Genomic DNA, 26,009 nt, shown 5'->3' on the forward strand with positions numbered 1-26,009 from the left:
CAATTATGTTTCAGACTTGTTACTGAATGAGCACATAAACCTTGTGCTTCGTATCTCTGCCTTTGCCAGCTCTGCCATTAGCCTCTCCACAGAGACCCAGCTTTACTCACTGCATTCACACACGCAATGCTCTTCATACAGTGCCACACAGCCACAATGAGCACACTGTAAGCTCAAATGACAAAACCCTGACTATTATAACACTGTTTAAATAATCAACTATTTATGAATGTGAGGTGTTGCCCCCACCATATATTTGAAGTGTTGCTGACCTTAATCAAACAAACAAGACTTAAAAAGAAAAAATGATAAATATTTTTATTTAAAAATGGCCTAGTACAGTAGCACACAATATGAACAAAGTGGATGAGTCAATCTGAGTCACTCTGGCCATTAATGATCCGTTTGGTTGGGCTTTCACTCATGGTGCCAAAACTATGCAGCGGCCAAAGCTGTACAGGAGAAAGAAAATCAGAATAACAAGGAGTTAAAAAAGAGATAAAACTCAAATAAAAGCTAAACAAATGGCTTCAGGTCATCATGTGTAACACTTTGTTTCATATCTTGGACAGTTTCTAATACGGCTTTTAATGATGCATTTGACCTCATTGAAAATCTTGTTATTTCATCAGCTGTCATGGCAGGGCCTCCAGTGGAGTACCGCTGTCCAATCAGATGGACAGAAGGTTGCGTGACCCGTTTCCAGGGTCATGCTTGCTATGACATCCAGTGACATGACAACACGGCAGAATGGAAAGCTAGACAATATGTTGTTCTGGTTGTGGTCAATCAGACACAGTTGCTTTAAACTGCCAACTGACTAATATCACTGAATTAGGCTTAAAATGTCCATACTGGATTGATAGGAACATTTAATAGGCAAATAACGCATAGAAGCTCAGCACAAGCCGCTAAACCAAGGTTCAAACCCATATGGTTGAGATTGTTCGAGAAAGAAAAACTAGCCTCATCGATTTTGCCGAAGAACACATTGAATGTGAACTTTGTCCGTTACCTTTAAGCAAACCCGCCCTCGGATGAGGGCATACGGAATTGGGCCATAACTCCTTGAGTCGGTGGAATTCCTAAGGTTATCCCCTTCTAGCCATACATGGCCTTTTGGAACCTGAAAACACACCACACACAGAAAGATGACAACGTTTATTAAGATGTAAACTGTTTCATCCCAAACAAAACAAAACACAAGTTTCTGATTCTAGATTCAAAATTAGTGACTCACCCTGTGTTTTTATTAAAATCTACTTTAACCCCACCCCCTAACCCCAATGAGTCGCCTCTACCATCCCTCCCTCCTCAGTCTATCTTAATGTCGACCTGGCTGTCCCTCTTTAACCCTCTATCGTCTTAGGAGAGGGGTCATGAGTAACGGGCTGGGTTTGGGGGATGGAGATTTAGGGAGAACTTCAAACAGAGTCATTAGGCTGTTGGCTGAGATCTGCGCCCCTCTTACCCAGGGAGGGCAAAGCTAGAGAGGGGCCTGAGATAGCGGGCAAGAGGGAGAAAGAGGGAGAAAGAGGGAGAGGGAGAGAGCTAAGCTGTGGCTAGCAGCAGCATCCAAGGGTCTCAACCACGGTCCGACCTGCCAGTGGGGCGGTCATCCAAGCGGGCTCTAATTCACAGTGACACCAATTATGATTAATCTCATCACTTTAGGAGAGTAGGCTTGTCAAGGCCCTAATTAAGTGCGCTGTCCCCCCTATATGTGCAGACAGGATCAACAACACATTATATTGTCATAATGGGCATCACAATCCACGAGTCTATTTTTGTGTTGCCTAACTTTTTAACGGCAAAAGTCCTGTGGAAGAAAGAGAATAATGTGAATACAGGAACAGAATACTAGCTAGTGAGGTGATGTCACATCTTTGTCTGCATTTGTGTTTGTATTCCCATCACTTTGCTCTCTGATTAGTCCTCAGCCTAACTGTGGGATGCTGTATTTCATTTCATATTTGATAATTAAGACAGATGATGTGACATAATCACAAGCCGGTGACACATTGACCTAACATGAGGTAAACAACTCACTGAATAACGACGACACAAATGAATATCATTAAAGAAGTCATCTGAGAACCATATGTCAGCATGCTGGATTCTCACCATTACACCTCATTAACATGGTAACATATGCTGGCTCCCAAGCACTGGAAAAAAGAAACACCACCGTTTGTCATCTGCCAAACCAGAGCCACTGTTCCTTCTTTCATTAAAAAATAGAAAAGCATCATCTTTGTTGTGCTGACTGTAAACGTTTGGTGCTTTGGGAAAATCGCAGTTCAAATTTTGGTAAAGGGATTCCACACATTGAAATTAAATTTAAAAGAAAGACATAGGATGATCAACAAGACTCCTACAAATCAATAATACTTGATAAACCACATAAGAGTTAACAATGTGGTTAATGAGCAACATGAAACAACCTCACAGAAAAACTCAAGCCTGAGAAACAACAAATCTACCAGAAGGGTCAAAAGACAAAAGAGCGCCACTTCCCAAGTGATAGTAAAGAAGCCTGAAACTGAACCTGCAGCATTGGGAACATTAGAATAATGCTATAACCTGTCACCAATAAAATCTATGCAGTACGTCTATGCATAAAATCTGTGCAGTATTATTTAGTACAAATACAAATAGATAGATAATAGTCAGTTTAAGCATCTGTAAATATTAAAAATGATCAAATTATTCTATATTCTAATTATTCTATATTATTTTGCCTGTTTGTAAAACCTGTAATTACATTGTTTTACTGAAGACAGGTTGTTGAGTTATGTGAGCAATTTGTCACTTTGGCACCTAACAGTATCCATATGTCTGGTTTTGACAGCGGAACAGATTTCCACACATATTTCCAAAATACCACACAGGCTCAGCAGAGTTAAAGTATTTACACATACAGAAACTTTGATCTACCAGCTCTACCAGGGACTCTGGTGTGATGGATGGGAATGCCTGCACCCACACTGTGGTTTCAGGTTGGGTCGATGCCAGGCATTGTGTACCTGTCAGAGACATGTCGAGAAGAGCTGAAACTGGAGCTCTCTTCACTATGGAGAGGTGTTGTTTAACAGCCACGCCATTACACTGCTCATTATGTTAACATGATTGGGATGGAGAATCATGTCCAGCTTAATACTGTATATGAATATTGAGTTAATCTATCACCATATTACTAAGTCTGTCTTTATTGCAACGAACAACGTGAATGGAGCATTTCATCTCATGCATGTCTCACTCTCCCCCTTTGGTTTAATATTAGAGATCAAGTGTCATTGTTTTGACACAACAGCTCAGATACAGAAATGATTCCTAAAAGGTGAGAGAGCAATTAGTCTGTTGTTGGATCTCTGAGGCTGCGAGGATGTGCATGTCTGTCTGAACGAGAGGAGGTGATGACAGGGTCTAAAAGCGCATTCAAAATTTCATCTTTACAGGTCCACCCATTATGCCTCACACCACCGTAAAAATCATACATAAACACATAATTTTTTATTTTTTTTATTTTGAGGGGGGGTGGACTCCCTTAGGGAGCTCAAACAACAGGTATTTTCTCAGTTACTACAGATGCTGTCACACAGAGACACTGATTATGCCCCTGGGAGTTTAAAATAAAAAAGACATGGGAGAACATGTATGAGGCTATATGAGATTAAAATGCTCCAGGTATCATGTATCACACTATGCATCATATATGTGTGAACAGTAATTTGTTACTGTAATTTTTCAAAATTTCACTTTTGTGTATGTATGTTGCTATTGTGTTCTTAGGTTTTCGACAACTGAAGTCATAACCCACCAATACATTTGATGTGGTCAGTACTAAAGACATCCTTTTTTAAATAAATGTATTTGACAAAGAAAAAAAAGGGTTGCAAACCACAGACGCTTTTCACAAAAAACTGCCACTGGTGTGCAGTCATGCATGGGTTAGTGAGCTAGCATTTTGAATCCTTGATTTTGTCATTACTTTCTTGCCTACCAGGTTGCAGGAGGCTGCACTCTTGCAGATGTGCAAGGGACAAATATTAACATGAACCTGAGTACTCATGAACCAATAGGGATTCACAGCATTCAACTATCAATTAAAGAGGACCAATATTGTTTTAAATGTTTTCCTTTACATTAAGTGTGTTGTTTGTGTGTGTGTTCCTGTGTGTTCGTGTGTGCAAAATGTCTGCAGTCACAAATTTCAGTTATTTTTCCCACAAATGACAGGTGTAGATTTGCTTAAATTGCCTCGTGTTTTTTTTTTAAGCACACATGACCCTTTTCCTCTTACAGTTCTGCTCTCAGATGCTCTGTTTTAGTGCTACTACAACTAAATGATGTGAGATAATAATAAATAGAAACATGAAAACACTGCAGGCCTCTGACAAAAAACCATCATACTGTATGTGGATTCAATCTTTCTGCAGCAGTCCTAGTTGAAGTGGAAATACAGCAATCCTCTTGTTGTCTGAGAAAGAAGACATTAATAGATGTAAGAAAGTATTTACAAGTCTGTAGGGATGAACAGCTGATCATAAAGACACCTGTGTCTTTGTTCGTGGATCATAGAATTAAGATCTAAAAGTAGAGGTTAAATATAATGAATAAAGATTTGCATTGCTTTTTTTTTTACCCTATTGGCAGGAGGTGATGTCAATAGTGCAGTGTTGTCATTTTCACTTTAAGAAGATAACAACGCCCTCAAACTCAAACACTGCAATGACCACTCTTCACACGCCAGGAAGTTTTGTGCCCCATCTCAGTCACAGCAGTTTCATACAGTGCTGCAAATGATAAGCAGCTGCTCTGCCAACATTGAGGAAATACTGTTTACAGTGGAAACCTAAGTAGAGAATAAATGAGTTGAGCTGAGCCATGCAATGGAAAAATGGCTAAAGAATGAGTAGCCACCATGCACTTACTTCTGTCAAATAAGATAACCAGTTAGACAGACTGTGCCTTTTTTATGATGGGCCCATAAAGACAGCAAGACATGAAGTGCTGAAGCAACATCCAGCGTGACATTAAAGCATGTAAATGTTTGTGGACAATCACAGTGGACATCTGAACGAGTAAATTATTGTAGTGAAGGCTCTTTACAGCAACCACACCTTTAAAGACCTTAAGTCTTAGTCTCAATTTAGATATTTGAATAATACTCAGAACAAACTCCAGTACCATCACAAAAATTAGCTTTAAACACAAAAAATAAAGCCAGGTGTTTTGTTTTAGATATTATTTTCAGTAACTGTGTAACTGTGTTTAATCCCTTTGCAGATTTTGGTACTTTATTATGCTTTTGATTTGCTATAGTACCAAACAAAGAAACGTGAAGCTGACAAACCACAAGACACAGACACCCATCTGAAACGTGATGCATATCTGAAATATTACTACTTACGGCTAAGTACTCAAGAAATATAATTCAAGTGAATGAAGGTGGGAGGAGCTTGCGCAGTGAATTGTAGACAGTAAGTACGATCCCAAAACCAAACCTAAATAACATTGTTTTATTTTTTTTTTAAAAAATGACTCCAGCTGTGACATTTATGAGAACACAATGTTACCTTATAAATATCACTCCACTATATGTGGAGCGGAAGTTAGTAGTAAAAGGAAATCTGCTGCATCCATTTACTTTTTGTTTGATGGATAGTACTTGCAGGCTTGGCCTTGTGCTACACTTTGCTGAACTCATTGTCTCCCCATTGTCTATAAAATACTAAATAAATTCAAAAACATGCAACATAAACACAACCTTTGGTTTGTGGACTTTCACACACACATACAAATAGACCCACAAACACCCCTCCTCCCACCCATCAGTCTGTCCATTCGGCTGGCACTAACTCTAACAGGCTTCAGAGAGATTGCAGGCCTGAGCTGTGGGTGTTGGGGAGAGTAGTAATAGAAAAGCAATGACAGTGGTTTCAGCAGCAGAACCCCTGTTCACTCTCTGGTTTTATCACTGTTCTGAGGAAATATAGGTGTTGTCAAAAGCTGATATTTTGACCAGTGACACAAAATGAACGTGTGTGGTCTAAAATGTAAACAAATGTGACAATCTATAGACTGTGGTACAGACTCAAAGAAAAAAATGAAACATAGTTTTGCATTATGCATAAAGATCCTGCTTGTCATTTTACAGGATAAGAAAATATCAAGTGTGTTGCATTAAACATCCTATTCATTTTATTCTAACCCTCTTTTTCTTTTAAGGAAACTCAGTGAGCTGTTACTTTTTAAATCAAAATTGACATCTAAATCTTCACTAAAGCATGTAATAACTGCATGTATGTGAAAAGCACAACACCTCAATGAGTAAGTGTGTATGAAGTAAATATACTCACAAATGTGTGGGTCTTAAACATATCTGATGGGGAACTTGTGCAGACTTTGTCACCTTCCAGTCCAATCACTCTTTTGCAAATGTTCATATTTGGATCAAATGGACTTTTTGCAATTACAATGTCCCCCCTGAAAAGAAAACAGAACTGCAATTATTATTGATAACTCAGCATGCAGTGAATCTCAAATAATTTTTTTACATATTTGCAGCAAAATTATTAACCCTAAAATATTGACTATATTGCATTTGTAAAAAGTGTCATTTATGTTTGTCTGCTCCACATGATTACTACCTACTTTTGTATTTTACAAAGATGTCGACTCATGCGTTCAGAGAAGACTACATCATGATTTACAATTGTAGGCTCCATGGATGGACCAGAACACTGAATCAAGACAACACAAAAATAACACAATCATTTCTTGTGCATAGAAGCAATAATACAATGTAAGATGGAAAAATGCATTGCATCTTTAATCTTAATGATACAAACCACTATAAACTCTCCAATGTATTCAAAGGCACAGTGTGCAATGCAGCCATACTGGATTGTGTATCCCACAAAGCCCAGGGTCTTGCCCAGCATACGACGAAACATTTCCACCTGTGAAAAAGAATAATCATAAGTTATGCTACATTGTTGCCACTGCATGTCTGATCAATTCCTGGTAGGCTTACATCTTTTACAGCCTTTCCAAAAAAACAAAAGCTATTATGAGTTTAATTTGTGAAGCTGTGAACAAGGCTGTCACTGTTGGCCTACTGCTAAAATGGCACATTCTATGGTGTTTCATTCTCAGGGGCTGAGCGGCCAGTTCACACCAAAAAAGTGCCCTGAACTTTGATCTTGTGTAGGATGGACCTATCAACACCTTGTGTTCAGGTGATGGACAAACACAGAAGCTGCGACACGTCCAGCCAAGCAGCTCTGTCCTGTCTGCTGCCAGTTCCTGACACAGTGCTGTCTCCACTACCACCACAGTCATTAGAACTGTTATCAACGTCTGTCAGCACCATAGAAACACAAAAACACTGAGGCACCTTACAACTGCCCTGCAAACACTGTCACTTAAATACAAACAAGGACAATCCACGTGTCTTCTAAGCAAACATCTCAGCCACACTCCGGTTATTGACTTTTACTCAACCTGTGAGATGGACAAAGGAAAGCCAGACAGTATATGTACACACTATCAAGCAGAGTGCATATGCAGAGCCAGAACATAGAAGCACTCACACACACAAAACACCTGCATATACACAGAGACTGGATCATAATAGCTACCACATGGCTTAGATATTAGTGTTTGTGTCAAGCTGCTTTCTTTTACATCAGGCTAGTGCCCTCCTAGTCCACCACAGACTAAAGAAATCTGTTTTTCATCTTCCCTATTTCTCTCTATTTCCCTCTTTCTCTCTCCATGTCTCCTCTCTCTCCCAGGGTATTATTAACCAAAGCAAGCAGAGCGGAAACCAAAGCCCCAAATCCTCAGAGCTCTGGGAATGACTTCCCAAAGATGGACAAGGATTAGACCCCCAATTTCTCCCTTGCCCCACCACCCCCTTTCTCCACAGGTTCCCAACAGACCGGGCGTCAGGTGGCTCTCCGAACCCTGCCAAAGGTGTTACCCCTAATCCCATTACCCCCCACCACTCTTCTCTCTCTCTCACACACAAACACACATATTGCCCTCTCATCATTCCAACTAGACTTCACCTATTAAACCCTCTATCTATTCTTTCATCCCCAGTGTGGTTTGTCTCTGTGGCCCATTCACCATCCTTTCTGATCCAGAAAAGACCAACTCCATCCTCTCACCTCCCTATGTGCTGCTACTCTGCTTCCTCTCTCTGTTCCCAAATCACCCCTGGCAACCCTCTGCTTTTCAATGAATACTGTGAGTGAAAGAGCTTGAGCAGGTGAAGGGGGACATATATAAGCTCAGTGCAGGGCCCAAATGAAGTGCCCCTTTCCTGTTGCAGTCTGCTCCCGTTTCTTGTTCTGTTTCATGTGAACTATAAACTCAGTCCTTCCCCAGCTGATACAATGACACCTCTGGCTCTCTAATTCCTCTGTTGGGAAGGAAAAGGTCTAGAGGTTAATGTGAATCTTAGGCCTTCACAAGGCCAACATACTCATTTCTATTTGTCTTTCTCTCATACTGCTCCACCAGCATCTTGGTCATTACAGAACTGTAATGCTCTCTTAGACATGATCTCACATGTGTGCTGCCTTCTGCTAGACTGGGGATCAGGAATCTTAGTTAGCACTCATTTGCAAAGCACAGTAGACAGCCTCCCATACAGCTGCCCTCATATCTCCATTTTATCCCCCTCCCATCCACCTCTCCATTCCAGCATGCATTCATCATAGGTAGGGATTAAGCGACTTTGCATAACAAGATCACACGGCCAGTGACTGATATCAAGAGAGTCCATATGCAGCCGCCTGGTTTTCTAAGGCACCCTCTGTCATTGATAGTGGGCATTTGTACAGGAAAAACAGCATCACCTATGAGTTTCCCAAAAAGTATATGTGAGGTGCAGTGACTCCTTTGGGATTCCTTCTGAATGAGGTGGACATCCACAGAGACCTCTGATTGGATCTCTATTATGTCTAATTCTCCTGGGTAAAAAGCCAAACAACACACACTATCTTTTACTTTTAACACTCAGTGTATGCGAATGAGGTGGGGACAACCAGTATTAACTGAACACTGTATAATGATGGTAAATTAACACAAAGTCTCTCTGTTAATCCAGGATTACATAAAAAAAACATGGTCATGGGAAAGCCAAAAAAAAGTGTCATGGAGCTTTCCCTGCAGAACCATCTGTGGCGCTGACCCCCTATTGTGGCACCACAGTGCTACAGTAGGGAAAAGAGGGGGATCCCATATGAATGGCTGCAGATGGAAGCATGTGTTTTTAACTTTGTGAACCTCATTCTAAAAAAAGAGCTGTTTATTCAGGACAGGGCATTCATAAAAAGGTGAATTAGAAAATATAGCATTTTTTTCCCTGAGTAAGAAATAGGACCATAAAATGTTGCTGTGTAAGTTTACCAATTGCTCTGCATAACTCAAAGACATCTCCAACAAACAATTTAAGACAGTGGCTATTCAATTTGGTCAAAGTTTTTTCTGTCATGCACACCAACCTAAACAAATATCCATCTTTTCTGCTGATATCAAAGACACTGGAAAGACAAACCAGTTTTATTTTAAAAAGAAAGAAATATCTGAGCACCATTTGGAAAGTCGCTGTTTTATAATGCAAGTAAAGAATTCCCTATAACAAACACAGCTGATTCATACCATTTTTTAAAAGCATATATCTTTGAGACAAAGTTCAAAACACCATTTAATTCATAGATTTGAAAAAGACAAAAACTGACCAGTTGTGAAAAAGCAGTTACATTGTTTAATTTTTACTTAGTTTTCAAATGCCAACATTTCTGTAGCTGAGTCATGTAAGTAATGAAGGAATAACAGAAAATAAAGACAAAACAGTCTGTCAAAAGTGATATATACTAAAAAAAAAAACCACATTACTGAAGCCATAATGAAATAGAAAGGAATTACTTTCACAAGTCTCAAGAGATTTGACCCTGCCCATGGCTGAGCAGTGTTAATTGATATACATGGCCGGTCTATTAGAACCACAAAGAGAATTTCAATCCAAACAGCACACAAGGGCCTTGCAGTGGACTTCTTACACAACTAAATTAGGAAAACATGGGCTGAGAGAGAACTGGGCAACAGGGGGGCTAAGAGGCTTATGAGCCCCTTGTCAGATATTCTTCTTCTCCCTGAGGATCCCAGATGGAAAGGAGTCTGGAAGAGCATCCAGACCAGAGAGGGGACGAATCCCACCTCTGATGTCTTCCTCTGGGCAGCAGAAGGCAGGGGAGGGAGGAGCATTAGCCCTGTTGAGCGCAGCTTGATTTGATCTTAATGTGAGCTATAAAAAGGAGAAGCTTGGGGGAGGTGGGGGGTCTGTTGCAGCTATCAGTGCAATCAGAGTTAATCCTGCTGATTTAAACACAGACACCTGGCTGGATTGAGAGTGACAGATGTAAAAGTCCCAGTGACAGAGAACTGTGTCAAGCTCCCCATTTCTTCTAGATCTGCCTTGTATCAGGAGCTTAATTGAAAAGCCTGATCTCCATATTGCTCTTTTCATTGTTGCTAGCAGCAACACAGCCGTGAAACAGCTGAGCTAGGTTACTATTTGAGGAGCTCCGGATTTATACCTATAATCAATGGGTCAGCCAGAGCAAATAATAGCCAAGTGATATGAATACAACTGCTGTGAACTGAAAGGAAGTGTGGGTTGACACGATCCCCAGTCAATTACATTCAATGGAAAATCAGTCACTAAGTCTTATTGTATCGACCACAAGTGACTGCATCTTGCTGGCCGGGTGCTGAGAGTTCAGAGATATTATCTTGTGTTGGATCACATTTCCAAATGAGTTTTGGTTATCCACAGTCCAACTTATGACACAAGCTAATATATTTTAACACTAGCCAATGATGGACATCTCAACTCACCAACATTCTTTTAAGATTGTGATTTCCTTTAATTCTGCAAGAGCATGTTATGTATTGTTATATACCCTATGTATTTTTATACTTTCTGTGTCTCAACTGTGTAGGTCTGCCTAAATATGACTCATGTTATATTGATGAAACATCTGCAAAAAGAAAGTCACAGGAAACTAAACTAAATCCATTCACAATATGGGACGGTGAAGAAATGGAAAAGTCAAATCCTTTGTCAAAATTAACTGTATACAAAACCTGTTCGATGTTCATTGTACTTGTGCTCAGACTTGCTTTCCTTACAATGTTAACAAAACAAATATGGTGCATGTTGATGATAATCTTGTATCCTCCGGACACAACAAGTGGACTGCTCATTGCAGTTCCACACAGATGGCAGAATTAGACTCAAGAAACCAAAACATTATGACCAGGAAAAGTCTGACATGTTATGACTACTGCCATTATATAGCTGAATCAGATATAGCGACTGATAAACCTGAAAAACACTGCAGAAAAAGGCCTATCTGGTAGATGCCACTATGGAAAGGTGGATATGTATGGGGTGGTAGTACAATTACAGTGATCTGCTATGGGTTTTGCGGCATACTAAGGACACAGTGTTAAACAAGTCCAACACAGAATCATTAATTAGTTCCCTAACAATGTTTAAATGATGGAGAAAAAGCATTGCACTGCTACAAGATACACACTGCACTTCTGAAGCAGGATCTATTCCTTTTGAGATGCAGGTCAGTCAGCGCATCTTATTTGTCTCATATAGGCTTTCTACAATGCCCAGTGTTGTCAGTCATGATATATTCCCTTGGCCTCCTGTCAGCACGTATAAATCTCAACAGTGCTGTCAAAACAGCAGGACTGTCTCTGCTGAGAGCATTTGTAAAGTGAGCAGTTGGGCGATTGCTTCCTTGGGAGCATCACAGCATCCTGCTATCTTGCACTGCCTCTGGCCTCTCTGCCACACAAAGCTTATTACAGCTGTCTTAAGGATATCAGTGATCACTCGTCAGTCAACCAGCATTAATAGTGGACACTATGAAGTAAAAACTAAATAGACCTTTCTCCTACCAGCAACTTACCAAATCTAACAGAATGTTATTAGTTTTAAAATAAATGTGGTCAATAAACCATTTTCTCCAATAGGGAAACACCAAAAAAAAGCACAGATCTTCCCTGTAAGGTTGATAACTGCGTTACTTCTTTTCAATGTTCCATGACAGTGTGACTGAACAAGCACAAACAATGCAAGGAACCAGAAAGCAAAGCATTGAAAGGATTTGATCCATGCATGATACATAACTAACAGTTATTGTGAGTTACTGTTATGCAGCCCAATAGTGCACTTGTTGATATTCTACAACCTAAACATAAAAGCAGAATTTTTTTGCAAATCCTTTTTAACCTACATTCAGATGAATACACTAAAATATATTTATTTTCAAATGGATAAACTTTTTTTTTTTTTTTGCAACTACTCACTCATATTGAAATTCATGGCTGAAACATGTTCCAAAAAAGTCCCTGTTCCTGTTTCCTTTTTTATTTTTATTTTAGTGGTTTTACTTCAGTGTTTTTTTTTTTTATTTTGTAAATTTGATGGACAATCATGTTTGACGTGTGTAAGTGGATTTTATTGTTTGATATTTTGATAGTGTGGGGACTCATTTGTTTCCTATTAGAGAAAATAAAAATGGCTTAAACTTGGGCACACATAGCAAGGAATTTTACAAAATTAATATATTTTTCTCCAATTTGGCCTGTCATCTACACAAAAATGTAGATTTATGCAATCAAAACATTTTTTAATTAAATAACCTCCGACCAAAGTAAAGATTTGTGAATACTCCATTTGAATGTCTGCATAATAAGGACATATATATAACAGATATATAACAGGGGTTTAAGGTTTTAAAACGTCACTGTCTGTGACTGAAAAATACTATGTCAAGACATGTGCAACCTTTGTTTACAACAGTATGGACATACTCACATTTCAATGTGTTTTGAGAAATCATGGAGGTTGTGTCCACGGGGCCAAAGAGGAAAATTGTTATCAGCGCAAAGTTTAAATCCAACATCTGTGATAATATGGGGATGTGTTAGTGCTCATGGCATGCGTAACTAGCACATCTTTGAAAGCACAACTAATGCTGAAATGTACATACAGGTTTTTGAGCAACATATGACAACATATGATACTATACATGCAACCTATCCAGCAAGACAATGCCAACCCTACATTGTGCACATGTTAAAAAGTGTAGCTTCATTGTGGGAGTGCTGATACTAGACTGGCCTGAACTCCAGACTTACTCCTACTGAAAATGTGCAATGCATAATGAACTGTAAACTACTACAACAGAGCAACTGAATTTGTACATCAAGCAAGAATGGGAAAGACTTCCACTGGCAAAGCTTTAACAATTAGTATCCTCAGTTCCCAAATGCTTATCAATTATTATTAAAAGGAAAGGTGATGTAAATCAGTAATAAATATCAATGCAAATTTTGCAACATGTTCACATATTTTGAAGTGTGAAATATAGCTACACTAAAACATGCAGCACCTGAATTGACATCATTTGTATTTTACCTTAAACTTCAATTCAATCTGGTTTTCATTTCCCCCCTGTACAATTATTCAACACAAATACTCTCACTGACATAAAAAGATGTCCCAGACCAACCTGCTCTTACAGTCTGTCATCACCAGTCACTATGCTATATCAATATTTTTCAAAATTAAGCAAACTTATTTAAAAGCATGAATACATAATCAAGACACAGACATGCCAGAATCCCAGCTTTAATATTTTTAGTTACACCTGCAATATGTCACTTAATCAGTTGTTGCATAAGTAAGACAAATATGTGATATGTACTTCTAAACATTCACTGAGAAGGAATGTCCTCCATTACTAGTCTTTCCTATTTGAATTTTTATTTTGAGTTTCCAGCTCTTTAATGACACATAAAAGTGTTTAGGAAGCACTGGGTATTTAATAAAAACCTCACATGTTCATACTTTTGCATATTACTAGTACAGGAATAAAACAAAGCAATAACCACTTTACCAAAAAGTTGGGGAAGGGAGACAAAAGCCTGGCAGTGGTACTGGAAAAAAAAACTCTTGGGGATTATGTTGCAAGTTATCAACATCTGCAATATAAATATCATCAAAATAATCTCTCATCTCTGTTTGTGAGGGACAGTCTTGGATGCTTATGATCCTTTGCCTCTTGGGTAGCATTGCATTAAAAAACGCATGATTTTGTTTTGGAAATCACTGCATGAGCACAACACCATACAACAAGGGTGGGTAACTCTCTGGTCCTCGAGTGCAGCAGTCCTGCAAGTGTTAAGAGTTTCTCTGCTGCAACAATGAGTAATTAGCAGACTTGTTTAAGGTTTGATGTCAAGTTGTGTAGAAAGCTGCTAATTAAGTCTGATTTATGTCAGGTGTGTTGAAGCAGGGAAACCCCTAACACTTGGAGAACTGCGTTCTCAAAGATCGGAGTTGCCTACCCCTGACCTACAGACACTAACACTGTTTATAGTGACAGTTTGTTTAAGAAATCAACTTAAAAAAAAATACAGAAGAGATCTTTGAAATGGGTGATCACAGTAAATTGCCATTGTTCTTTTTCTTTTCATTTTATGTTGTTTGTTTTACATGGTTTGCTCATATACCTCACTGTCTACATGGATATATTTGCACGTTTGTAAATACAAATAAATGTGAATAATGTGATTGTAAATATCACTAGGTGGAAATAGGGGCTGACAGAGTGTAGTGAAGAGGTGGGACTAAATAAGCTTGAGTTTCTTCCAAATACCTTTAAAAATGTTTCCAACATGACTTGTGTAGCTTAATTAGCATTATTCATCATGCTCAAATAAAAATATAGAAATAAATGAAATATTAGTTTATCAGATGGGCAAATATATGTATTATGTGATTTATATTTCACACAGTATGTCAACTTTTTGGAAATTGGAGTTGCACAAGGTGAACCACTTCAGAAGAATTATGCTGTATGCACAGCTTACTAAAGTGAGGTAGAAATAATAAGGCTGCAAGTGCAGAACATCTTTCCTCCTTACCTGTCATACTTTTATTTACTAGCAAGTGCTGGTATTTTCTGTTAGTGCCAGTAATAACAAAAGATTTTAATATCCATTTGATTCACATGTGTTTCAATTACACGTTCCGACTTTGTGCTGTTGTTAAAACTATCTTCTACCTTAGTTTACTCAGGTTGTAACAAACGGAACACAGTGTTCTGCATATACCTTGTTCTGACATTATGTGTTTCTGATAAATGTAGTTGTTTAACTGTGGTAAACTCCGTTCAGTTCACTGCAACTTGAAGATCCGAAGAATATAGTCGACGGGGATATTTATGCCAAACAATGTTCTGATTCCGTATTTTAACATTGAATAAACAAGGTCGTTTACAGACCAAACCAGGAAAGTAATAAATGTTTTCATTCCTTAGATATCTTTCCGTTACAGAAAAAAACAAAAACATACTAAATTGTGCTAAATTGTGAAAATCTGCGATGCTTTTTAGTAACTTACCGATGTGTGATTCAACGCTCAAACCAGACACCTTAGCTTAACATGTGAACTTCCCTTTGACAGCGCAGAAACGGCGTGGTAACAATCGATGTCCTCATTGGTTGAGGTTTACTAAACTCTTATGTGATTGGATTGCATGCTCCAAAACACTATCAAGCGTTACCACGTTACTAGCAACATGGCAGCTCCCGTGAACAGTGTGGTTAACCCCTCAGCTGAACGTTCAATGTTCAATAGTACGAGCTTTCAGAAGAAAACTAGAAGCAAATTAATCTCCATACATGGTACCAGACCTTCAGTTCAAAATGGACAGCTCTTAATTTCGACTGGTGTCACGTCACTTGACTATCTGCTCGGTCAGTATCCTTACATGCAACAACAGTTAGCACAGGCTAACTGTGCTTAGTGTTACACTTGTCACTGTGCACGCGCATAACAAACGTGTCCGTTTTATCATAAAATTGCACTTCATTTCTGTAAAGTGACCTGATTCATTCGTCACAGGAGAGAGGGTTTTTGTTGCAGTCAGGGACAGACAAACTGTATTGGCTTAATTAATGGTTCGCGTAAACTAGGACTCAAAACTATTCATTGAGTTTTCAGTGTCCCAATAAAATATTAGATATCCCATGTTATCGGGATTTTATCATTGAAGAAAAATTAGCCATAACTAATGTACCTGCCATTTTCAGTAGACATTGTGCATATTGGAGTAGGGTTTTTGCAACACCCACTCTAGTGCAAACTCTTATTAGTTATTTGTTTGGTGTTGCTTTTAGACTGTTCTTGTCGAATGAACCACTAATGCAGGGCTTTTCAATTGCTACACTGTTATTGTGCAACCCTAACTTACTTTTGTTTGGCAACAAACGAGATTTTAATTTTCTTAATCTGTAATACTAAGACAACTGTAATGATTTAATGGAAATACTATATTAATATTATACTCTCGGTCATGTGGTAGAGAGTGCTGTCACTATTCTTTGTCACTAGTCTTTAGAAAGAGAATTGTCTTTTTTCTTTACTGGAGACTTGAAAACCTGTTAATCTATCAATTTCCTTCTAATTTTCTTTCTTTATTTTTTGTTTCTTATTAATTTAAGGCTCAAATGGACCTGGTGTTTGGCCTTGGTCATAGATTCATGTAGTTAATGTTAAGAGTAGCCCACTGCAATAGATTTGATCAAATATCTGCATGAATTAAATATTGTAAAATGATCATGTATGCCATTTTAACATGGCCGAGGAATGTGGAGAAAATTAGGGAAGTTGGCAAACAGATTGGTTTTTTATATAATTAAAGAAATTGGCCACAGTCAGATCAAATATTTTTGATCAAGTGATTACTTTGTGACACAAAGAATGGGAAAGGTGTAGAAATACACACTGCATTAGTGCTTACATGTGAATGCACTCAGTGTTGTGAAATTTACCGGGTTCTTACCAAATTGTTTTCAACTGAAAAACAAGATGTTTCTCTTCGGATATTCAACTTTTCACTGATGATGGCACAGAAAAAAAAGACATGACTAAAACTCCCTAAACTAACTGTTCTAACTCCAGGAACCTGCTATTGTGATCAGTGTCAACACTCATGGATTAAAGATGACAAGCTACAGGTCAAAATAACACTTGTGGTGTATCTTATACATCTAAATTTACTGCCGTGAAGCCTAATAAGGACAATATGGGAAGAAGCTGTCGGCCAAATTGAGGTTTCAACTGTTTCAGAATAGTTAAGAGACAGTTGTGATGGAAAAAAATGTTACTAATGTTACTTTTTTTTTTTTTTTTTTTCACTAACAGGTGGTGGGTTAGCAGTTGGAACTGTGCTTCTCATCGGTGAGCTTTTATTTCATATTTCAAATCAAAAACTGATTGGCAATTTCTTATGCATGATGTCCTGTTTTGCTTTGACGCAAGATAAGAGGGAAGCAAAATCGGTCACAGTAGTTTTTAAAAAAATGTTTAACATTTGGTGGGACAACACTTTTTGCAGCTCCTCTAGCTTTGTTTATGGGACAAAAGCCAGCTATTGTTTTCCAGATAAGCACAGTTTTTACAAAAATTATTTCAACTACTTCAAAGTCAAATATCATTAATTTGCCTCCTGCATGAACATTTGGGTTATTTTCTCACTCTGCAGCTTTAGCTGTGATTGTCTGAGACATTTAACTATTTCAGCACCTTATAGTTTGCTGATTTTTCCTTAAACATTTTAACTTTCTGCTTTTTGGAAACTATTGAGTTTTATGAATGAAAGATTATACCAAACAACAATGCAACCACAACCTCACATCATTTGTATTCTCTCTCTTGAGATCTGCGACACTTTAGCAAGCCACAGCTGCCAGTACTGCTTTTCATAGACAATGTGGTTACAGTATTAATTTCTAGCAGACTGGCAATAGGTTAATGACCTGAAGGTCCCTTGTTAGAATCCCAGGTGTTCAGGTTTTTAGTGTAATCCTTAATTGATATGCTTGCCTGCAGATGTTTTCTAGAAGTTTTCATATTAACATAAAAAGCAAGTGGGTTTTCTGGAGACATAAATGTCTTCCACTGTGTTATTATTATTATTATTATCATTCATCGAAGGATAGGCTATATGCACTGGTAGACAGTAAGGTTAAGGTAGTCATGTTTCCCCTTGAAGCTGTAATTTGTGTGTAGCCAAGGCCTATACCAACTGATGATATTGCTTTGCCCTTTAATTCATCCCCCCAATCGATGCAGGAGTCAGTGATTACACACTAATGCGTTCTTCCCTTCCATTTTGTGAATCTATGTACGGTTGGTTTCATCTGGTAATGAGAGACACAGTAAAGGTGAAATGTGTGCGTGTGTGTGCACTCTCTTGTGTTTGTCTCTGAAAATGTGGTGTTTGCGCACAATGTGCTGCATGTGTGTCCGTTTTGTTGCGTGGGTGGTATAGGTGGGGGTGAGTTTGGAGTGTGTGTTTGTTTGTGTTTGTTTCAGGCAGTCGTCTCCTACAGTCTGCCCCTTTAGCTGTGATGGCCTGTTTGTGAGGCACAGACATAAAATTATCAGACTGGTCATTGTCTGCCTTTGAAGTGTCTTGAGCTGTCCGTCCTGATTTGTCATCCAAGGGGGGGATCAGTCCAGTATGGCTGCTGTCTGAAGATCTCTCATCTCTCGTGTTTTTGCAAGTAGGGGTACAAAGCTGCTCAGCTTACAACATGTTAGCTATAAATGGCTTCATTCCTTTACTTTAAGTAAATGCCTTTTTTGCTTGACTGTACCCTCATTAATCAGCATTAGGTTTAGTTAAATTGTTTTAGTTATAACTTTAAAAGTGCACAATAACTGCTTTGGGATTGTTAAACATTGGAGACAATGCATAGCAAAATAATTCAAATTATTAAAAGTTAAAATGATAAATAAAAGTTAATACCAACTTAATATTATAGAGATCATTTAATTAGTTTAGACTTTTCTTTTTTTCTCAAAAAAAAGAGAATTTAAAGTCATGCTTGTTCATTCATTCATTCATTCATGATCCTAAATGCTTAATCTATTGAAGGGTCACGGGGAAGCTGGAGCCTATCCCAGCAGTCTTTGGGCGAAAGGCAGGGTACACCCTGGACAGCTCACCAGTCCATCGCAGGTCATGCTTGTTTGTCTGCAAAATATTTAAAAAAAAAATTTAAAAAAAAAAAAAAAAAAACGTAAAAAAACCTAAACATATTTTATGTGTGATTTTTTTTCTTTGTTTTTACTTGAATTTTATTAGGGCCTACTATGTAAGAACAATGTCATACAAGGAAAAAAACAAAACATGAAATCAACTACATTTGAATAAATATTTATTTTTTATGTAAGGGGGTTTTCGACAGAAGTTTCTAGTACTACTCGTGTGAAAATTTCCATGAGAGTCCACAATCTCAAAGGACATCTTAAAGAGTAAGGATGAGAAAGTGTGAAAAATCACAAACAAAACATAGCAACCAACCTACATAAAACACATAAATAAACCAAAGAAACTTATGCACCACCAACCACATGTTATTGCTTATACTAACAAATTCTTTATCCAGTTGGCCCGTATTGCATTATGTATCTCTTTTATAGTGGATCTCTTTCATGACTTGTATCCATTCATTCTAGCCAGTTATTCACTGTAGGTAGGCCTGTTTTTGATCAGTTGTCATTAATTTGTCATCCCGAGTCATTGCTTGTTTTAGAATGTCCTTAAATTATCTCTCCATATCCTTCCATTTGTCTCATACCTGCTGTCACAATCAATTAACTTTAAATCAACTCTTGGATTTTGAAATAACATACCACCTTCCTTCTTATTGAGTAGAAAAGTATTATATCTAATACTATTTTGTTTTGGGTTTTTTTGTTTGTTTGTTTTCTTTTCCAGAAAATTGTGACATTTGTTGGACTCATTCACAAAATTGACCCACTGGAATCTTAGCTGATACTAATATAAATTGATAAAGCAGTCTAGGTAAAATAGGCATTTTTATATTATTGATTCATTGGAGATGTTGATCAGTTTCTTTGTTGTTTTCTTGTTTGTAGTTTTCTTCTTGTCCTTGTACAGATCATTTGGGCAGTGTACTAACCATACTTCCAAATATGTAATTGCTTTTTGGGAGAATTTTCTTTTAAATAAATTTTTATTTGATTTTATTTTATAAGACAGATGCTTGCAATGAATTTCTTTTTTACGTCCTGCCCTGTGTTAAGCCTGTATTAAACACATGTTACATAGTAACTAGCATATGGAATAAGATAGTACTAGCATTCATGTAAAAAACATCTCCATAGTCCAAAAAATGAAAAACAGAAACAGGTCTTATTTTTTTATAAATTAAATAAAAAACTTGCCTTGTGTCTGGCGTGGAAGCCTAGTTTTACTTTTAGTTGTTTGACCAAATTAATGTAAAGTCTAAGCTCAAATTCATCTAAAAAATCCCCAGATATTAAAAAATAGAAACAATGTCAATTTGAACTACCTTAGATGTGCAAACAGCAGGACAATAAGTTTGTCTCTTGATTTTGTAACAATCCTCATTTTGGTTTTCTCTGCATCAAGCACAGTGCAGATATTGGAGTTGGGCTTCAAATTCCCCAAAATCAATTTGAAAACTGCCTTCAAGTTTCAACAAAGTTTCCTCCTTACAATAAATGGCAATGTTATCTTCAAACCTGTATTCTGGACATTTTTACCCAGATCATACATACATATTGTACATAGCAAGAGGCGTAAAACATAACCTTGTGAGACCTGCTTATCAATTACCAAAATGTCTGAGGACCAACCATCAACTTTGACACACTGAATTCTATCTGCAAGGATAATTAGTGAACCAGGCCACAACAGAATACAAAAATCAAGAAGTCAATAAGTATTCTTTGCTTTATCTCAGGTGATGCTTTATGTTAAATGTTAATATTTATGATGGGTTGTTTTTGTTTGATTATTTTTCCTTTTTTTTTTTTTTGTATGTTAAGCTTATAGCCTGGCTATGTGTCAAAGACGCTGTCAGTGGATGGCTTATATATAGCAAATCATTGTGAGCACACATCACTATCACTAAGTATAGACAAGAGGGTTGGTTAGCGTGGACACTTGGGATGTCCACGCTAACCACACCCTCTCCGACCACTGCCCAACCCTCCATCTGTAATATACATTTACAGTATACAATTTTATGTTAAAAGCATCAATCTCTCTCCTCCTGATACCTCTTTATAACTTCTTTTTTTAACATATTTTTAAACTGAACAAGGTTTGTACAATTTTTCATGTATTCTGGTAATTTATTCCACAGAATAACTCCATTCATGGTGACACACACAGATTTTAAAGTGGTTCTTACTTTTGTTTGATACAATTCATGCTTTCCCACAAATTATACTTATATGTGCATCTCTGTCTTTAAAGAGGTTTTCAATATTGGCTGGAAGAGAGTTTTTTGATGCTTTAAACATAATTTGGGCAGTTTCATAATTTACCAGATCTTTTCATTTTAAATCAAATGCTTTTATGAAAAGTGGATTAGTATGCTCATAATATTAAACCTCGTGAACTATTCCGATTGCTCTTTTCTGTTGAATAACTAATGGTAATAAATGTGTCTTGTAGCAGTTCCCCCATACCTCTATATAATAGTTTAAATATGGCATGACAAATGATTGATAGAATATACACAGAGCATTTTGATTCAACACATACCTGACTATTTTCATTACACCTACACATTTAGCAACCTTTGTCTGTAAATAACTTATATGGGGTTTCCAAGAAATCTTTTCATCCTGTACAACTCACAAAAATGTGATTTGTTGGACTTTCTCAATGTTAATGTCATCAATAGTTAGTTGAACATATATATTACTTTTCCGATTTCCAAATAAAATCTTTTTTTTTTGGTTCAGTGATAATCTATTTGCATAGAACCTTTTTTTTTTTTTATTTGTCAATTTTCCAAGTTATTTCATACAAAAGTTGCTTCATATTTTTCCCTGAACAAATAATATTCATATCATCCGCAAACAAAACAAACTTCATTGCTTCTCATACTTTATGAATGTCATTTATATACAGTAAAAACAACGTTGGTCCTAAAATTGACCCTTGAGGTACTCCACATGTAATGTACTTATGTTCAGATTTCTGCTGATCAATCTGGACAAACTGCTGTCTTTCCCCCAAGTAACTTTGTATCCAGTCCTTAATTATTCCTCTGAAGCCACGATGTTCCAGTTTGTGTATCAATATGCAATGAGCTATCGAATCAAAAGCCTTTTGGTCAATAAAAATACCATTTACATATTTCTTTTTTTCTATACAATTTGTTATTTCATGGATTAAATCCATTAAAGCAAGGCTAGTTGATCGATTGCGTCTGAAACCATATTGACTGTTAAACAACAGACTATGTTTTTCAACAAAGTTATGAACTCTACTCTCAAATAACTTTTACAATATCTGAGGCAAAATATCTAATATCTGAAGCAAAAGGGAAACAGACTGATAATTTGTGGTTTGGTGTTTATCTCCTGATTTGAAGATGGGGATAAATCTAGCTAATTTAATTTTTAAGGGAAATGTGAAATGTGCTATTTTCCTAATTGTTTTCATATCATATCCTTTTATGTTTTTTTGTGTCAAAAACTTCTTTCTCCTCAACAAGAGTGAGAAACAAGTGAATTTGAGTTGCTCTCCGAAGGATTTCCTAGAGGCATCTCATTCGCTGGTATTTTCCTAGCCAGTTCAGGCCCAATGTTAACAAAAAAACTATTGAAACCATCCACAATTTGTTGTCTGTCTGTAATGATGTTATTATTCACCATAAAATAATCAGGATAACTTAAATTTTCAATTCTTCTTTCAATGACAGTATTTAGCACCTTCTACATTTCTTTAACATTGTTTTTTGTTTTTTTTTTACAGTTAAGTAGTTTAGTATAGTAATCTTTTTTACTGTCACGCATAATGCAAGTCAGTTTATTTTTATATTTTAATTCAGCATCTTCTGTTCGATATTTAAGGAATTGTTTATATAAATAATTTTTCTTTTTTGCACGCATTTAATAAGCTTTTTGTTAGCCATGGAGTCTTTTATGTGGTCTTTTTTTCTACACTTTTTAAGTGGACAATAAGAAAGGAATTGTAAGCTGTGTTAACATCAGATCCTTTATATACAAGTTACTAATTTTGAGCAAATCATTCTTAACAGCAGCCAATGCTTCTTCTGTTTGTTTTCTACTGAATTTTCTACATAAAGTATCCTTCAAAAAACTTCCTGGATCTAGATGGGATCCAAGTCAGTTGTAAAATTTAATCAAATCTAAGTTAGTTCAAGTCCCATTTTCAGGAAAGGAAAATCACAACAATCCATCAATTAGTTTTTTGCATTAAGTTGCTAACAAACAAACAGACAAACACTGGCAACAACATAACCTCCTTGGCAGAGGTAATACCACTTTAGAGACCAAAGATGTACAAGGGGAGAACATTCTGACCTAGATATTTTGTCTCCTCCCCCTGCAGCTTCAGCAGATATGATTCAGGACTCTTGCAGTCCCACTTTCTTGTTTGAAGGCAAATGAAGCAAAGCCCCCCTTTTATCAAATCTTAGTCAGAATAAGCAAAAAAAAAGAAAAAAAAATCATCCATGACTGTCCAGAGTGACTGATCTTCCTCAAAGATATCACCCACCCCCACCCCCTGTTGCTTCTATACCCCACCACCTCCTGCCCCCTCCTCATACCCCCTACCTCAACAGCCTAATGACTCCTGGAGGTTCCATTTGTAAGGCTCCCATAGAAACACAAGCACAATAGGTCCCATCTTGAGAGGACCCATCTGGGAGTCTTTGTGGGGCCTGCTGAAAGCCACAAAGGCCTGCTGACCTAGAAACCCATCAATAAGAGAACAGGGAGCCCCACCGACAACAAATTGAAGAGCCATGGAATTTCCTGGGCCATCCGAAGTCCGTAGGTGAGGACATAGACCAGGAACATGGGAGGGGGCAGAATTCTCCAGATGTTCGAAGATGACTCGTCAGGATGTCATTCCCAAGCTGTCAGTTGTATGCCATTACCTTAACTGTCACGACTGCCTTTGTCTGTGTGCCCACTGTTTGTCATTGTGAAGAAAGGCCTATAAAATCTATACAAAATAGTGGCAGTGACAGGAAGCACTAGCAGCATGCTGGGCAGAGTTATGTGCCCTCCTCAGTTGAGTTTTAATGGTGATGATGCAAGCACTTTTTCTCTTCCTTTTTTTTGTTTTTGCAGGTTAGGGGAGTGCAATGACGGGGTGGCTGCATTGTATACTATAAGAAAAGTTGTCTTCGGGAAAGAATGTGCTTGTTTAGAATTACTATCCACACTCTTCAAGATGATGCTGCAGTGTCATTCCTTGAAGCTGGGATGTATTCTCCCCCTCATACTATATCTTTTTTTTCTACAAATAAGCCTCATGTGAATGACAATAGAAAAATAGTTGTGAAGGGATGCCATTGCCATCATAATGTATAAAAAAAACAAACAAGAGATTCAGTTGAGCCAGATGTCAAAAAACATTTTAAGATCAGATACTATGTAATCCACCTTATGCCTTCACTTGTCAGTCATCCTGACCACATAGGTGCATTTCTGTTCTGCGGGAGGGGTCAGGTGAATGCTTAAGGCAGGTGTCTCTCTCTCACCTCGGCTGTTGGTTTGTGCTTGAGATAGTGAAAGTGGACAGGGATACTGTTAATACCTAACAAGAGGACTGAAGATGTCATCTTCCCACAATGATGGTCAGCTCACAAAGCAACACCTATGTTTCTTTGCTGTCATGTGCTGCCTACAAAAAAAACCCAGAATTCTGGTCCTTACATCAATTACAGTCTGCAGCTATGATGCAGTCATGGACTCCTGCATCTGTATATAGGTGTCTGAACTATTAAAAATAATTGTTTCATCTCAAAATGTCTTTTTTTATAGATTTTGCCAGCAATGTTTATCAGTATGGCATTGAATTCTCTGCTTAAAATAAAATGTTTTTGATGTCTTTTTCTATCTGTCAGAGGAAGACCGATATGATAGCTACTCTCGCATGATCTTGAAATACTTTCTGGCTGAAGGAGTGGTGTGTCGACATGAACTTTTTGTGGCAGCAGCTCAAGATAGTCCTGATGATATCTTACAGGTAAGAGAGGAGGTGCCATCCACTCTTTAATGTCTCAAGAGGAAATTTGTGCTATTGCAATGTAAGATTGTTTGGAAGAGTTACAAAACTTGAGAAGCCAGTCACAAAGACCTCAAGATGGCCTCAATACACCTTGTTTAGCATCATTCAGTATAACTGTTACTTTATGAAAAAGAAATTTAAGAAACACTTTTTTTTTCATCATTACAATATAATCAGCTCCTGCTATAAAATGCAGGCATGCAGCTTTTCCCAACATATGTCAGGGTCAACAAGGGTATCTGAGAGGTTGAGGCTGGCATGGTTGTAGCATTGTTGAAATGTTTCCCGGCATTGCAGTCTGTGAAGAGGATTGCAGCCCCAGAAGATGCCTGCCACCCAGCATACAGGAGGAGGGCCTCTCTCTTACTGATTGATAGTGGGAGGGGTCATAGCCTTACCCTCTCTTTGCATATCAAGGGCTTATTAAGAGACGGAAGTCCCAGTGGGGATATATCACATTATTAAGTGTTTTCACAGTTACATTTTAGTAATGGTAATTTGCAGATGCAAAAGCTAAACTTCATCCAAAAAGAACCCATGTTTACTTGCTTTAGCTAAACAAGGATGTCTCTCATCAATTTCTGGAGAGTTTATTAACTTCAGTTTTCAAAATTCTTATGGGAATGCAGTAAAATGACATTTCATTATGAGAAGCTGGGTCTATATTTCTTGTTTATTTCTAAGGTTTATTAATAGTCTGCCCTTAGTCTTCTTGTTTAGGTTTTATTTTAGTAAGATTTAAGATTAGATTGTGCTTTTTTATGTAATCCTCAT

The 26,009-nt window shown here is 37.5% G+C and overlaps 2 protein-coding genes across 3 annotated transcripts in view; one reads left to right on the plus strand and one right to left on the minus strand.

Annotated features, from left to right (window-relative positions):
- Positions 1 to 323: 323 nt before the first annotated feature.
- immp1l (inner mitochondrial membrane peptidase subunit 1) lies at positions 324 to 15,645 on the minus strand. The gene is made up of 6 exons (XM_079239973.1): positions 15,512 to 15,645; positions 6,855 to 6,965; positions 6,658 to 6,746; positions 6,363 to 6,489; positions 1,016 to 1,126; positions 324 to 452 (listed from the first exon to the last, which is right to left on the minus strand). Exons 2-6 carry the CDS (start codon positions 6,957 to 6,959, stop codon positions 372 to 374), a joined length of 513 nt encoding a protein of 170 aa, XP_079096099.1. The 5' UTR covers positions 6,960 to 6,965; positions 15,512 to 15,645; the 3' UTR covers positions 324 to 371.
- Positions 15,646 to 15,689: 44 nt separating this feature from the next.
- Positions 15,690 to 26,009, plus strand: part of elp4 (elongator acetyltransferase complex subunit 4) — a gene marked incomplete at its 5' end in the record, with an annotated part of 71,125 nt that continues 60,805 nt past the window's right edge. The window contains 3 exons of one of the 2 annotated variants that reach the window (XM_079239772.1): positions 15,690 to 15,867; positions 17,318 to 17,353; positions 25,072 to 25,193. In XM_079239772.1, coding sequence (XP_079095898.1) covers positions 15,690 to 15,867; positions 17,318 to 17,353; positions 25,072 to 25,193 — 336 coding nt within the window. The remainder of the gene's footprint in view (positions 15,868 to 17,317; positions 17,354 to 25,071; positions 25,194 to 26,009) is intronic. The other variant, XM_079239773.1, reaches the window with a different exon arrangement.

Source organism: Telmatherina bonti, assembly GCF_933228915.1.
Source record: "Telmatherina bonti genome assembly, chromosome: 1".
In the NCBI taxonomy this organism is placed as follows: Eukaryota; Metazoa; Chordata; class Actinopteri; order Atheriniformes; family Telmatherinidae; genus Telmatherina; species Telmatherina bonti.

Bases quoted from the DNA above. Each gene is read 5' to 3' on its own strand.
- immp1l (XM_079239973.1), bottom strand. From the start codon at position 6,959: ATGTTTCGTCGTATGCTGGGCAAGACCCTGGGCTTTGTGGGATACACA. The intron at 6,490-6,657 runs GTAGGTAGTAAT...TTTTCTTTTCAG, and splicing joins CATCTTTGTAAAATACAAAA to GGGGGACATTGTAATTGCAA. The intron at 453-1,015 runs GTAACGGACAAA...TCTCCTGTACAG, and splicing joins GAGGGCGGGTTTGCTTAAAG to CTTTGGCCGCTGCATAGTTT.